This window comes from Pogona vitticeps, chromosome 2 (assembly GCF_051106095.1).
Source record: "Pogona vitticeps strain Pit_001003342236 chromosome 2, PviZW2.1, whole genome shotgun sequence".
Classification (NCBI taxonomy): domain Eukaryota; kingdom Metazoa; phylum Chordata; class Lepidosauria; order Squamata; family Agamidae; genus Pogona; species Pogona vitticeps.
The window spans coordinates 301,294,705-301,310,528 of NC_135784.1; the positions used below are offsets into that span (position 1 = coordinate 301,294,705).

Below are 15,824 nucleotides of genomic sequence, written 5' to 3' on the forward strand. Positions count from 1 at the left end.
GGGGGGTCGTCATCTTGTGAAAATCGTCCAAAGAAAACATCATCTTGCGAAACGCAGTTCCCCACTGGAATGCATTGAAATCTATTTAATGTGTTCCAATGGGGGGGAAAACCATCTTGCGAAGCATCGGTCTAAAAAAAACCCGTCTTGCGAAATGCGATTCCCCATTGGAATGCATTGAAATCTAATGCCTTCCAATGGGGGGGGAAACCATCTTGCAAAGCATCGGTCGAAAAAAAACTCATCTTGCAAAGCACGGGCCCAAACATCGTCTAGCGAAAATCGCCCATAGGAAAAACCGTTTTGCAAAGCACAACAGCGATCGCAAAAACCCATTGTCTTGCGGATTAATCGTCCTACGAGGCAATCGTCTTGCGAGGCAGCACTGTATAGTATAACAACATCTGGAGAGTTGCAGATTCCCCAGCACTGCCTGGATTATTATACTGGATTATTGGTTTGAGCCAATTTCCTAAAGCTTAAGCATTATTTAGATTTGGAAATCTCTATGTGGGTTCCAACATGTGTAGAACAGAGTAGAAAAACAAATGAAATGACATACCTTGTGTGAATAATGTTGATCCACAACCCTTGCTAAACCAAAATCGCCAATCTTCAATACCAGGTCCTCCGTGTTAATGAAGATGTTGGCAGGCTTCAAGTCCCTATGTAACACATTGGCTGAATGGATGTACTTCAAGCCTCTAAGCAACTGATACATGAAAAGTTTGGCGTGTTCCTCAGAGAGTGGTCCCTGCTCCAACAGGCGGGCCAGGTCAGTTTCCATATACTCCTGGATTACGTACACCATGTTAAATTTGAACAAATCCCCTTGAAGGTCTGCTCCTTTTGGCCCTAGCACCTCGTAGACCTTCACAATGTTGTCATGGTCCAGCCGGCGGATTATCTTGATCTCCCGGAAGGCGTGTTTCATGCTCTGTGCATCACTGATGGCGATCTTCTTCACAGCCACCTTGCGGCAACTTTTGCTATCGACTGCCGACAGGACAAGCCCATTCGCACCAAAGCCCAGAGGTCGGAAGTTGATGAAACGGCAACCCAAGTCATAACCATACATGTTTGCAATGTAATCACACTTCTCTGCCATGGCAAGGTCAGCTCTCTCTGTATCTATGTAATAAAACTGCAGTAAAGATGCTGAACCTTCCGCTCACCAGTATGGTTTAAAATAAGACAGCTCATCATTGGTACAAATGGAAATCTGTGAAGAGGTTCTTTGTTTGAAGCTCATAGTTGCAAAGGAGACCAATTTCAGACATTCAGAGGTACAAGAGGCAAGTGCATGGGGTAGATTCAAATATAACTCTCCTGCAGAAATTTGCAAACTTAAAAGCACTGATTCATTAATTCATACAAGGATCAGAAGACACAGAGATGTAATTTTAATAAATGGAATATAATGACTCAATTTAGTGATGGGTTTTGCTGCAATATGTTGACAACTGACCTCACCGTGTTTCTAAATCCTCATTCCAGTTTTACTTCTGGGAATGTAACACAGACATCCACGTATATATCCTAGATCATGGATCTTCTGTGATAGAAATCTGTGTGTGTAACCAAAATGTTGTATTTTCTAGAAATAAATTTGGTCAGTTAGAAATTCTCTGTGCGAGACCAATAGCTTCACAAGGCTTTGATGAAATTCTGCCACACATTCTTAAATAGGGAACCAGGTCTCTATTCCTCCATCAGAAGACACTTTCAAATGAGACTCGTTCCTCTTCAAGCAAGCTCCATGGCATAAATTTGCATTGTTCAAATTCTTTCAATTTCCCCACGTCTTTTTATTTGCTGACATATGCATTATTTGGTCTTCAGAATATCCACCTCCTTCCTTCTGCAAGAAAAGAAAACAGAAAGGGATTAATGTCATTCCTTCCAGGATAACGTAGTTCTTTTCATTTAATTCCTTTCTTCTTGAACCCAGACACAAGGAAATGAGAAGCACAAGTGATAATGTGATGAGAAACCCAACACTTAATGGCCACAAAAATGATCCTTGGTGCCATTTTTTTTCCGGACTGTGTACTCGGCGGTGGTAAAGTCTCCAGCCATGCAAGGCAAGAAGGGAAGCACTGTCCCCCTCCTGGACACCTCCTGTGGCACTGCTTACAACGAAGGGAGGGGGAAGGAAGAAGTGGTGGCCAGCAGCCAAAGGCAGAAGGCAGTACCCTCTGCATGCCACAGAAAAAAAGGGGGGAGGTAGAGAATGTTAAGAGTTGTTTTTTTGCAACCTCGCATGCTGCCTTTAGTAGTTCACGCTGGGAGGGACCTTTCTGGGCTGGGGTGACTTGCAATCTACCCAGTAATAAACAACTGTTCCTTTCCTGCCTCTGAATTTCAAAAAGAGCTCTGCATCTCTGCTCTTGAGCCTCCCCCCTGCCCTCCCTGTTGTCTGTTGACAGTCAGTGGGTCTGTTGAGGTCTGTTGCTAGAAGTCAATCAGCCATGCTTATTATTTTTGCCATAAAGATAAAGGTAAAGGTTCCACTTGACGATTTTTGTCTTGTCGTGTTCGACTCTAGGGGGCGGTACTCATCCCCGTTTCCAAGCCATAGAGCCAGTGTTTTGTCCGAAGACAATCTTCCGTGGTCACATCGCCAGTGCAACTTAGACACGGAATGCTGTTACCTTCCCACTGAGGTGGTACCTATTTATCTACTTAAATTTACATGTTTTCGAACCGCTAGGTTGGCGGAAGCTGGGACAAGCAACAGGCGCTTAATCCATCGCGTGGATTCGATCTTACGACTGCTGGTCTTCTGACCCTGCAGCACAGGCTTCTGCGGTTTAGCCCGCAGCGCCACCACGTCCCTATAGCGCCACCACGGCCCTTTTTGCCATAGATCTGTTCAAAACTGCAAGTAAAGAAACATGTTTTATTCTTTCAGCCACTAATGTCTCAGACTGAATTATTGAGACTATAAGTGCCAGTTAATGAGAAAAAGGGGTGGGCTAAGTTGGAAACCTTGAAGCTGCTCTGCTCTGGGAAATCCCTGCACTTCTGCTGAGTGGCTGCAAGAATTTACCAAAGATTCAAACCTCTGCAACAAAGCAGCCACTGACACAGGATAGCCCTTTCTGCTTTGTGCTGCCTAAAAAGTGTGACCTCTTCTTGGCCAGCTATCTGAATAACACTTGGCTGAAGGAGACCAAGGAATTCTGGAGGTGTGGACGCAAAAATTTCAACAAAATTGGAAGACCCTCTCAGAACCATGCATTCTCCAAACAACCAGATGAGAAGCAAGCATTTTCGTGGCAGTGATGTGACAAAACAAGGGCTGTGGCCAGCAGGGAGTGGGTGGCAGCTTTGCGAAGCAATTGTTGGTCGTTTTCTTCTTTTACAGTTACTGGATTTTCTCTCCGTGGAAGGGAGACAGGAAAAGGTGGTTGTGGGTTTTTCAGTCTCAGGTATAAAACGAAGGGGGAGAAACATGAGACATCAGCTTCACAAGAAAAAGCGTACTTCTCTTTGATAGTTAAAGGCCACTTGTTTCTCACACCATGTGGTTTCGCAGCTCCACATGCTGCAAATTAGCTAGCTTTTGTTCTGCGATCGATCAACGAGAAGTCAACACAGGATTCCGTTCTATGTTGATTGTGCAGACACCGGAGGTCTGAAAAAAATGAACCCTGAGAAGGGTTGTGTTTTGTCACTGTTTAATCTGGTGCCTTGCCTGTTTCTTAACTTGACCAAGCATTGGGTGGTTACCTGACATGGGTTGCATCACTGTCCAGGCTGTGTGGGTCTGAACTAAAGTCCAAACATCTGGAGACACAAAGGTTCCCCACCTCTGTTCTACAGAATAAAAGCTGACAGGAACTTAGTGGAGTTAAGAGTCCTCAAAGCCTCGGAACAGTTTTCCTTCTAAGCCAGGTTTACAAGAACAAGTAGATCTATCCCCAGATATATGGGCGGGAAAAGGCTTAAGCCCAGTAGGGCATCCTCTATGGACACTCCAGCTTGTCCAATCCGTAGCAGGGTGGTGGTAGTTGGGGAGCCCAGTGGGAGAGGCAGAATCTCTGACAGAATCCTGCTGCCAGTGGGCTCCTTGGCTGCTGTCACCACCATCTAGCGTCATGAAATACATGCATTAAAACATGTGTTTCAAGCCATTTCACTCCGATTTCCAGATAAGTTGCAATAAAAACCTTACTGCAAGTTATCTGCAAATGTGCAATTCTTGCCTGGGGGGGGAAGAAATAATCAGTGATGAGGTGAGTCAGTGTGTGAAGGAACAAACACACACAACACCCCAATTGTGGGGGAGAGGGATTAAGGGGTTTCTCAGTTATGCAAAGCTGAGTCCTTTTATTAGTTAAATAATAAACTAAGGCTTTTTCTGCAGATTCTGGTAGGAAAATCATTACCCTACTAAATTTTTATTTTCAAAGTTGCAGCATGACCACTAAGGATTTACATGTGTATTTAGGAGAACTGCAATAATGCTGTATTTCTTCACTCAGTCAAGTGTTTAGTGCAGCTCAGAGTTTATTGCAATAAGGCAGGAAATTTCCCCTCTCTCCTTCAGGCTTCAGTCCGGCATGGAATTATGTTTGGAGACATCTCATAACTATCAGCAAAACATTCCGATGCCAGGTGTCAGATCCGTGGAGCCTTTCTTCATGAGATCTGGCCCAATCCAGCATCACGACAGCTTGCTCACAACAAGCAGGCAAAAGCGAAGATGAAACGTGGGTGACGTGAAGCGGAACTGAAGCGGAACAATTTTGATCAAGACTAGGAGAGAGAGCAGGACATTCTGATTTCAATTCCTGAAACGCTTTTCCACAGGATTGCAACTGAGCTGTTTCAAGTGGGTATACTCAAGGCAACTGGAAATCTGCCCTTGATAAAGATTTTGCATTTCTACCGTGCTGACCAATCACAGGTTTTATATATAGTAACTGATTTCTGTGCCAAACAAAGAGAAGTCAACAACTGGGTGAAAACCAGAACCGTTCTTTCTCAGTGGAAAACAGGGTTCAGAAGTAGAAATGCTGGCCCTATCTGGACAGCCCATCAGACGCTGCAGTGATGAACATAATGTGTTCCAGTGGACCAAAGGTTTCAGTGACATCCCATTTCTCACCATATATTGCCAGCATTGCATATACCTACAGCAGCCAATCGCAAAAGAGGCCAACACTTTCATCGTTAGGAGAACGGAGAATTTTGGAAGACAATAGCTTCTCAGACATGGCTAAAACCATGCTGAAATGTGGCCTTCCCAGCAGTCATCTATAAATACAAGAGAACGTTCCATGTGGCCTTGCCAAGTTCTGCTCTACACACGACCTTAATAGAAACCCCATGTGGAGCAGTGGATAGAGTGCCAGAATTAGGACTCAAAGAGATTTGGGTTCAAATCCCTTCTCCATCATGGAAACTCACTGGGTGTGTGTGGAAATGGTAAAGCCACTCCTTAAATATCTAACTCCCTTGAAAATCACTATAAGTTGGACACAAGTGGACTGCAGGTCACAAACAATATGTGGGCTGTTGTGCAGAATATGCTACTGCACGGTGTTGTCAATACACAAGGAAATCATTGAGTAGGAGTCTTCCTATGGATTGTGTCATGTGTTGATCTGAACACATGTTATATCTCTGGAGTAGACATTACTGTGATAGTGACGAGTAAAACCAATGCTGCCTTCCAAGGAGCTAGACAATCCTGTGACAGAGTTCTGTCACAGTACTGTCAACATCAAGAGTGGGGAATGCAGGATCTTCCATCTGGATTTGGACTGCAGCTTCCACCAGCTTCCACCAGCATAGCCCAAAGTTGAGGACTGTACTCTTGCTTCAACTTCACTGTCTTGCCACAAGCTGACTCAAGGAATCAGTGACAGAAACTGATCGAAGGTATTTCATAAAGGCAATGGTCCATTTCCTAGAGGTGAACCTAATCATTTATCTTCCTTCTGGCAAGTTCACATTTCCAGGCAGCTTTACAGTCACAAGTTAAAATTCATCTTTACAGACATGAGTTCATTGCAAGCTTGTTGACAACTAGAAGACGTCTGACTTTATCTTTGAAAAATCTCCTGACTTTATTCATGGACTGCAATGGGAAAGATACGACCACAGAGGTCCAAAGTTCAGAGGAGGACAACAAGGTTGATCAGGGGACTGGAAACCAAGCCTTAGAAGGAAAGTCTGAAAGAACTAGGCATGTTTAGCTTTGAGAAAAGAAGGCCGAGGGGATGATAGGAGAGCACTCTTCAAAGACTTGAAAGGTAGTCCTACAGGGGAAAGGCAAGGTCTGTTCTTGGTTATCCCAGAGTACAGGGCACATAAAAATGGGCTCAAGCTACAGGAAGCCAGATTTAGGCTGAATATCAGAAAAAAAAAACTCTTAACTGTTAGAGCAGTATGACAATGGAACCAATTATCTTGGGAGGTGTTGAGTGCTCCAGAGCTGGAGGCATTCAAGAGAAAATTGGTCAACCATATGTCAGACCTGCTTTGATTTGGATTCCTGAATTGAGCAGGAGGTTGGACTCAATGGGCTTATGGACCCCTTCCAACTCAATGATTCTATGATTCAAAGCCCTAATTACATGAATCTAAGATCATCTCAAGACTTTCCAAGGGGCTTTGCCTTACAAGCTTCTCTTCCTGTAACTTTTTAAAAGGGCACCTAAACTCATATGCTGCCGGCATAATTGGGCAAGACTTTCCCACTGAATTTAAGATCTAGTAATAAATCATCCCAAAAACCTGATGCTCAGCTTTACTCTTGGCTGCAAGCCGGCAGGCGCTGGCAGGGAAGCCAACTCATTACGTCATGCTGATAAACCATTTATAAAAAGCCAGGCTGGATGGGTGTTTGCCAAGGAGACTAAGGAGAGACCAAGACAGGACTGTGAATGAGGTCATGGATGATGGCTTTGCAAGGAAGGTTCTGGGAAGAGAGGAAGAGGTTGTTTTTGTGAGCATCCGAGAAGTTCCATCAGGTTACATCTAAAGAAAGCCAGGGATGTGTTTTTGCAGGTTTAACAGAGCAGAACAAATTGTTTGCAATAATTGCAGAGAAGAAGAAAAAATGATCTGTCGGAAACAACAGCACCCAAAACATTATTTGTGGAATTCTGCCACCCATATAAGTAACACTGATAAACCTAATAGAAATGATAACACAGAACAAAAACAATAATTCACACAGATTTTATTACTAGCAAATGTTTTCCTCCATGTTAGAAACAGTCCACCCTCACGTCAGTGTTCCCTCTATTCTTCCCCATCTTTTCTTCATGCACATCTTTGTCTTCTCTGCTCCTATGTACTTAATCATGTGCTGTCAAGTCAATTTTGACTGATGGTAAGTTGGCAACCCTTTTCAGGGTTTTCCAGGAAGAGAATACTCAGAAGTGTATTACCATTCCCTTCCTCTAGAGGGAGCCCTGGGACGGTGCAGCTTGCCCAAGGCCACCCAGGCTGGCTCTACTTTGCAGAAGGCACTGGGGAATCGAACTCTCAACCTCTGGCTCCATCCATGTTAAAAATCCATCTGTCCCACCTTCGCACACAGTCCTCTCTTTCCTCTTGTGCTCGTGTTTCTTTTTTCACACTAGTCTTTCTGCTCCTTCCACTGCAACACACAACCAGTTCTCATCACAAACAAATACCTGATCAATATAAAGCAAGGTACTCTGGATCACAAAGCAAGCCAAGCCAAACTGAAATGAGTACATGGTAGCAAATTCAGTTCTGATGTCGCTCTACTTTTGTTCTAGAAAATCAGAATATTCAGAGAGTTTCCCTCAGATCAGAACCCTTGAATTCCACATCCAATTCAAAGCAAACTCGCTCTTCTCCCCACCAGCTCCCAAAAATGTCTAAACAAAGAAAATGCATGTTTTCAGTGTTGGCCTTCATGCAACAACTACAATTCTGTTAAAAAACAAATCTCAGTCTCGAGAGTGTAGTTTTAAATGCTGAGGCTAAGAAAAAGCAGAGTATTGTTCAGAGCACAAACCAGAAGTCTTTCACTTAGGCTCCTGAGCATCACAATCTATCAACAGTCACAGCTCACTTAGGAAACTAAGAGGCAAATTAAACATACTAGTGGCAGAAACATCCTTCAGGGATGCTGTGATTTCACTCGGTAATGAAGAATGGATTGGTCCAGATCATTGGTTCTCAAACTGAGGTCTCCAGATGTTCTTGGACTACAATTCCCAGAAGCCTTCACCACCAGCTGCGCTGGCCGGGATTTCTGGGAGGTACAGTCCAAGAACATCTGGAGAGCCAAGGTTGCGAACCACTGGTCTAGATGACCTCTGAGATCCCTACCAACCTTATGAGACCCATCCGTCAGAATGGGATCAATGCCAGTGACCTAAAAAAATATAATCCAGAGGTGAGGGGGAGCTCTGAACTTTTCTTTTGCTCACCCCAGCTGCCTGAATCATGGAAACACCACCTACAGACATGCCTCCACATCTTCACGAAAACATATCACAAGCCACCACATGCCCCTTCAGATCATTCTGGCTTGAAACAGTAGAAACCGGCCCCAGCAGGAGGGGGGGAAGCTGCTTTGGGAACAATTCGATCCAAACTTTGTGGCATGCAGTCAGTAAAAAATACAGTTTAAAAAAATCACCCATTTTATATGCAAAGCCAATCCTGTAGTACTTGAGCATGTAGCCCCACTCTAAGAGTAAAGGAGCCTCCTTCCGCTCTGCTCATGATGGACTTTAAAACAGCCTTCCTCCTGCTGGCTGAATGTCCCACATGGGTTACCCTAAGAACAAAACCAGGCTTACCCTTAGGCAGACAGAGGCAGCCACCTCAAGCAGCAGATTTCGGGTATCGTCAAAGGGCAATCAACTGTTAAGCTGTTTAATTTGTCACTACTATTTATTTATTATTTTAATTTGTATACTGTCCTTTCAGTGCAAGATCACTTATTCTGGGTGGTTTACAAGCAGCTAAAACCAGTGTAAACATACAATCAACGATAGGTTAAAAACACAAAAATCTAAGAGCGTTAATGCAAATGCCACCAAAAACAAATTTTGCCAGGACAGGAAACAGGACATTATTCAACCGGGGTTGGTATGAAAGGCCTCCCTGAAGACTAATGTTGCCAATTGCTTCCTAAATGAAAACAGGGATGCGCAGCTCTTCTGGGAGCCGATTCCATAACATCGGTGCCATCACAGTGAAGGCCCTGCCTTTTGTAGAAGACTTCCGGGGCCTCCTTTGAGGTGGGCCCCTTCAACAGCCTGGTCTGAGATGATCTGGTGGGTTGGGCAGATGACACTGGGGAAAAACATACCAACCAGTATTTTTATTTTTACTGCTAAAAATGGTAAGAGAAGCTTTAGTGTTTTTTGTGCCTTAAAAATAATTTGGCTGATTTTAGAATTAAATGAGCCATAACTTGTTGCTATGGTTTTGAGTTATATACCGCCCCATAATACTAAAGCACGCTCTGCGTGGTTTACGACATAACTATGAGACATAACTCCCAGTCCCTCCAGCGAGCTGAATACTCAGGTGGAGGAGGGCTAGACTGGGCACCCAGCCTTAGGCACTCAAATGCCTCTGGCTGGCCATGCCTAGGGTTGCCAGAGGTCAGGCAAAAGGAGGACATGTCCTCCTTTTTAGCCCAATGTCCTCCGTCAGGCAGGCAAAGATAAAAACCTTTAAAATGTCAGGCTTTTGTATATTTTATAATTTTGGATGGGAGGGGAGGAGGTGGAAGGACCCCCTTCCCCTTGGCTTTCCCCGTCCCCACCTGCCCGCCCACCCCCGGTATTTTGAAAAAAACTCTCCATTGAATTTATTTTTATTGTTTAACATGACTGTTTCTTGGTCGGTTCACTAAGAGACATTTATTGGCAGCTATTGTAATAAAATTGTATTGATTGTGGGTTTAATCTGGAATGATTCAAATGAAACATTCAATATGTCCTCCTTTGTCCTCCTTTTTGTCTTTCTATGTCCTCCTTTTGGTACCCATGTATCTGGCAACCCTAGCCATGCCCCATCCAAGAATAGTTGGCCATTCCTTCTGTCATGCAAGGGAAAAGGAGAGAGAGAGACAGATAGAAATCTTTATTCCAGACCATATTGAAGGAATATACAGTAGCTGAAGCTTAGCAGACTAGGCCCTCTATAATGTCTGGATGGAAAACTGCCTGGGAAGCATATCTAGGAGTCTCTGAGCTCCTTGTAAACAAAGATTGTGATATGGATGTAATAAATAAATAAACCAGTCTCTTAGGCCAAGCTTTCCTTGAAATAAATCTGCCGGATGTCCCCCTTACCAGTTCTTTTATCACTGAGGTTTCGGCACAATTGCTGGCTTGTGTATATCACACCCACCTACACAAAGACAGTGGAGCACAAATTAAATTGGCAAAAGAGCTGTACTCAGCAACAACACAGCAGCTTGCTTGCAAAAATGTTCTTTACCAGAATTACAAATATTTCCACACAGAGCCATGAGCTCACAAAATCTTTTGAAAGCATCGTGTGCCTCAGTGGTGTGAATTCCCTTAAATGCAAGGACATTGATTATCGGTTGCTGTCCATTCACTTTAAACGACTGTTTTGCTCCATTGGAACAGTGCTCTTTAAAAGAAACAGGCACACATTCATTCTGCCCCTTCACTCCATGTTGATGTCAAAATTGGGATTACAAGGTGCCTTAAGTCCTTGATGGAAAATAGAAGCTAGAACCACAGTCAAAGGCCACCCTGCTAACCAAAGGGGGGGGGGGGATTTGCATGTGTATGAGGGTAAATTAGATAACCAGACATCTTCCCAGTTTAAATGTCTATAGCATCCTACCATACTCCATCTAAACCAGACGCTTGAACATTACTCTACCCCCACACACACTTTTTTACTTTCTTTCCTATTGGTCCTGCTGAAGATATATGTAGAACTCAAAAGCTTGCACAGGATTCTGAGGTTTTAACACTAGCCTTGAACCAAAAGTGTTCCACTTATTATTATTATTCATTTATTAAATTTCTCATCTGAAACTGGGATGACCAACTTTTGTACATTCTCAGAGTCGCTCTTTTCTGTGGTAGTACCTGGGTTTGCGAATTTAATGCGTTCTCCTGGATGTTACATAATACGAAAAACTCATAAACTGAAACACAGTTTGCCATAGGAACTGGGGCAGCGCTACAAACCTCTAGGCATCCTGTGGAAACTTGCTTCGTACTGTGAAAAAAAAATTGTAAACCGAGGCATTATTTTCAGTGGATTTCCATTTGTAAACCGGAAATTATGTTAACCGAAGCAATCGTAAACTGAGGTACTACTGTATACTAGAATGTAAGAAGAACCCTGTAGGATTAGACAAAAGACCCATCTTGTCCAGCCTTCTGCTACCCTAGTGACCAACCGGTTGTCTATAGGATGCCCAGAAGCAGGAAGTGGGTTTAACAGGTATTTAGAAGTTAAAGATTGGTGTGAATTAAAAACGAATCACCAAATTAATTCAAAAAATTGCTAATTTGTTTATTTGTAGTTGTTGGGCTATAAAATGCCCCCTCAGGCACCTAGAGAAATCAAAAGTGCAGAAAAGCTTCCCCCGACTCTCCTCTAAAATCTCACCATGTCTGATGACGATTGGGATTCAGATGTCCAAGTTATATGGCCAAGTCTCAAAGAGGGGCCCCCAGGAAAGTCCCCCCCCCAGCAATTAGAGATAACAAAATCACAGAGAAGCTTTCCATGACTCTCCTCTACAGCCTGTTCTGAAGCAAATGCTAAGGGCAGAGCATATACTGTATATGCCATGCTTCATGCCCAGTAGTTTCTGCTTCAGGACCCTCACCCAACAATCTGGCTCAACTCTGGTTCCCTGGTGATCTGTTGCTTGAATTATGCTCTCTCCATTTCCTTGTCATGCATATTCATGAGGAGATTTCAAAGATCCTCTTTCAATTTTCAGTGAACCATAGTCTATTGTTATGTCTGAACCTCAAACTAGTTAATTTTAATAATGATTTCAGGCCAGGGTTAAAATATCTGGCCCTCCATATACTGAACTACATATACCACAATCCCTAACCAATGGCTATGCCTTTGAGGGCTGATGAGAACTTAGAAGCCCAGCAACTCCTGAAGGGATATAATCTTCCACCCCAGGTTATCTCAGCCATAGCTAAGACTAAGCACTGTTTATCCATGTTCAGGCATTACCAGCAACTACAGGTAGTTAAAACTGGAAGCTGACCTCCTTATGAACCACGACTGCAGACCATGTGGTGCTGTGGTGACTTATAAGACAGCCCTTCTAGTTCCCTCAGACCTACTGACCCACGCTGACTTCTCTTCTGCGTTTGAGAACAGGTAGAAAAAGGACCCTCGATCTCTTTCACATGCTCCGATCCGTGCTATATAAAGGTAGGAAGCTGAATCCCCTTCCCCGAGATATTTTTTAAAAGACTGATTATGTGGTTGGGTCATTCATGTCACACCACCATGTTCTTCCTCTCCACCTCCCTCCACTCCGTACTTTATATAACGAGGTCACTGGCACTACTAACGTCACCCAGTCTGCATCCCAAAATGACAATCTGTTCCCTCAACACCTCTTTCCGACTCAGTGAACAACCCTTGACTTGGTAATCTCACCCACAGCTCTTGCATAATAGTGATAGTCGGTGTTACAAATAGCTCACCCTCAGGGAACTTTCAAGACTTCTTTACAAGAAAAGGAACATCTGTGTTGTGTACAGATATATTAGTGGGAGACAAAGGTTGCACAGTGCATCATTATTGGTTCTATTCATCTCTAAGAATATCAAGATCAAAAGGGCTGCTGAGATGTCAGAGCTCCCTCCCAGCGACAGACCATTGCCATAGGCTTCTCCCATTCCAGAATGGCACCCCACACCCACCTAGTCCCTTTTGCTGCTTGGGAAGATGCCTTTGTGCTCCTTCCCCAGAGAGAGTAAGAGGATGAGCTGCTGGGAAGTGGGGGCAGCCCCTTCCACTAGAGCTACTGTACCTTGAAGGAAGGAAGGAAGGCAGTCAAGGCCACCATCCACACGGCTAGCCCTCTCATGCACTTTTATTTTGCAAAACCCAAAGAGGATGCTAACAATAATACTTTCTCGACCGCATTGATTCATTGGAATGCAATAAGTCAGAGCAGACTAACAGCATATAATAACTCCTGGCTTTTCCTTATGCCTGGCAGTGGTGGCAACAGTGTTAAGTCTGTACAGGCAGACTTCTGGGACAAGAGGAAGAGTTATTTACACAGCGTTCCCTTTAATGTACACCATTCACAAATCTTCCTTGAGGGTTCAATTTCCTGTACATTTCCTTCTGTTTCTTTCTGGAATGGATTCCTCCCTGTCTCATTGCCCATGGCTCAGGGATGCATAAAAAGGCAGAGAATATGCATGTCCCTTGCAAGGGGAGGAGATAGGGAGAAAAATTGGGAAGGGCCTAAGAGGAAAGAGGGGGGGAAATATGGGAGCACGAAAGGAAGGGATGTGTTATGGCATTGAAATACAATTTGGATTACATTCAGGGAAAACTGACTGACTAACAGATAGGGAAACATGGCGTGATTCCAGATCGATGGAGGAAAAGGGTCATGGTTCCAACCTATATCACTCTGAGCCACATGCCTTCTGTGGATAAGCCCTTAGCTCCCATGACTTAAAGAAATTGCATAAGAAATGTTTGGCTGAATGCCTTTTCTTTTCTTTGCCACTCAGGTAACAAAGAAGGCCTTGCCACCTTGTGCTGCAAGGTTAGGATGGCGGCCATGTTAACCCTGATACGACCTTACCCCCTGGAACTCTGGAGCTCCCCCATGCAAGATTACACGCTCATGGCAACATAGAAAAGGTAAACATCAATCAATGGCCAGCACTTTGGCCATTCCTTTTTCCATCCAAGTCTTCATTTCCTTTAATTTTTCCAACATCAGTATCACGGGCCGGAGGAAAGTCATTTGTCACCGTATCAGCCTGAACACACCTAATCTTTTCTGGTTTCAGAAGCTAGGCAAGATTGAGCCTGTAATACTTGGATGAGAGATAACTATTAGATTTGTTTCTAGAGCATTTGTTCTTGGATCCCGAGAAGTTCTTAGACTAGAACTCCCAGAAGTCTTCACCACTCGCTGTGCTGGCCAGGATTTCTGGGAGATGTAGTCCAAGAACATCTGGAGACTCAAGTTTGGGAAGCTCTGCTCTAGAATAGATCTGATGAGGAAAGGAAGGAAAACCTGAAAACTCACTTGACAATTAATTAACCCTCAAGGCTTCAAAAGGAGCCATGTGGGCAGAGATAAGTGTTACAATATCAACCACTTCCTTTTCATTGATCTCTAAATACCGAGATTGTGACCATGGAATTAATGCTACAAAAAGAAATCAATTGGGCAGACACCTCCCACACACACCCCTATCGTCTGGATTCTTTCCTTGAAATGCGTGTATTAGTAGTAAACTGCATCTTAAAAGGAGTAGTACTTAAGAGCTCCTCCAGAAGTGGTATAGACAAACATGGTTAAACTTTTTTTTAACAGTCAAGCACACAACAGGTTCATGCTGTTTCATTTTCCTCAAAGAAATGGATTACATTTGTATCTTGCTGTTCCTCAGATAAGCTTTAAATGGTTGTACACTTCAATGACCTTGGCCTTAGGGACTCCCAATCCCCTGTCATTCAAGATCCATTTGCATCTCTTATGCCCCCCAAACCGTACCTACAACGCAATCCTTTCTGTACAGGACTGTGTGCGATGAGCCTTAAAGGTCCTCAGGGCTCCCTGATCTAGAGGCTGAATTACAGATGTTGTGTTTGGGGGCAAGTAGATCTTGAGGGACATGGTGGTGCTGCAGGTTAAACCGCAGAAGCCTCTGTGCTATAAGGTCTGTAGATCTTCAGCTGTAAGATCGAATCCATGTGACAGAGTGAGCGCCCATCGCTTGTCCCAGCTCCCACCAACCTAGCGGTTCGAAAGCATGCAAATGCGAGTAGATAAATAGGGACCACCTCGGTGGGAAGGTAACAGCGTTCCATGTCTAAGTCGCACTGGCCATGTGACCACAGAAGATTGACTTCGGACAAACGCTGGCTCTATGGCTTGGAAGTCAAACACGACTGGACAAAAATTGTCAAGGGGAACCTTTACCTTTACATCTTGTATAACCAAAATGATGCTTTTCAGACCTGTGCAATTCAAGGGATAAGTGCACATAATTCTTCTCTTCTTCCCCATTCCTCTATCCTTGCAACAATCTTGTAAGTCTTCTTGATCTAAGAAAGTAAATTTGAATATTTACATGCCCAGATACCATCATTCTATAATTGATTCTAAACTGGTTTATAATAAGTGTATTTATTTAAATTTTAAATTATATCTACATGATATTGTACAATATCAAGAAGAAGAAGAGGGGAGAAGATGCAAGTAAACCAACAACCTTCGAAATAGCTGTGTGAAGGTGAAGGTCCTTTGTGTACTAAAGACAACAGTATTGGTCCCAACTAAAATTGTTGAGGGAGTGGCCATCTAAAAGGCTAAGCTGCTAAATATAATCTTTAATTAGAAGACTGAATTTCTCAAGTGCTGAAAGAGGTGTTATTGCCAAGCAGGAGCTGGTTAAGAGTCTTGCAAATTAGCTTTCTTTGTTTTGTGATTGGTCTTCTGAACCTCAGCATGGACTTCTTCCATAAGATTATTGTTTGGTCACAAAAGTATGACGTAAAGGTAAAGGTTCCCTTGACCTTTAGTCCAGTCATGTCTGAGTCTACGGCGCGGTGCTCATCCCCATTTCCAAGCCATAGAG

General features: G+C 43.6%; 1 protein-coding gene across 3 annotated transcripts in view; it reads right to left on the reverse strand.

Annotated features, from left to right (window-relative positions):
• MAPK4 (mitogen-activated protein kinase 4) overlaps positions 1 to 15,824 on the reverse strand; it is an 87,415-nt gene that overhangs the window by 39,750 nt on the left and 31,841 nt on the right. For all 3 annotated transcript variants that reach the window (XM_072992932.2, XM_072992934.2, XM_078384134.1), the window contains exon 2: positions 563 to 1,861. In XM_072992932.2, the coding sequence (XP_072849033.2) occupies positions 563 to 1,108 (546 nt within the window). In that variant the 5' untranslated portion in view covers positions 1,109 to 1,861. The remainder of the gene's footprint in view (positions 1 to 562; positions 1,862 to 15,824) is intronic.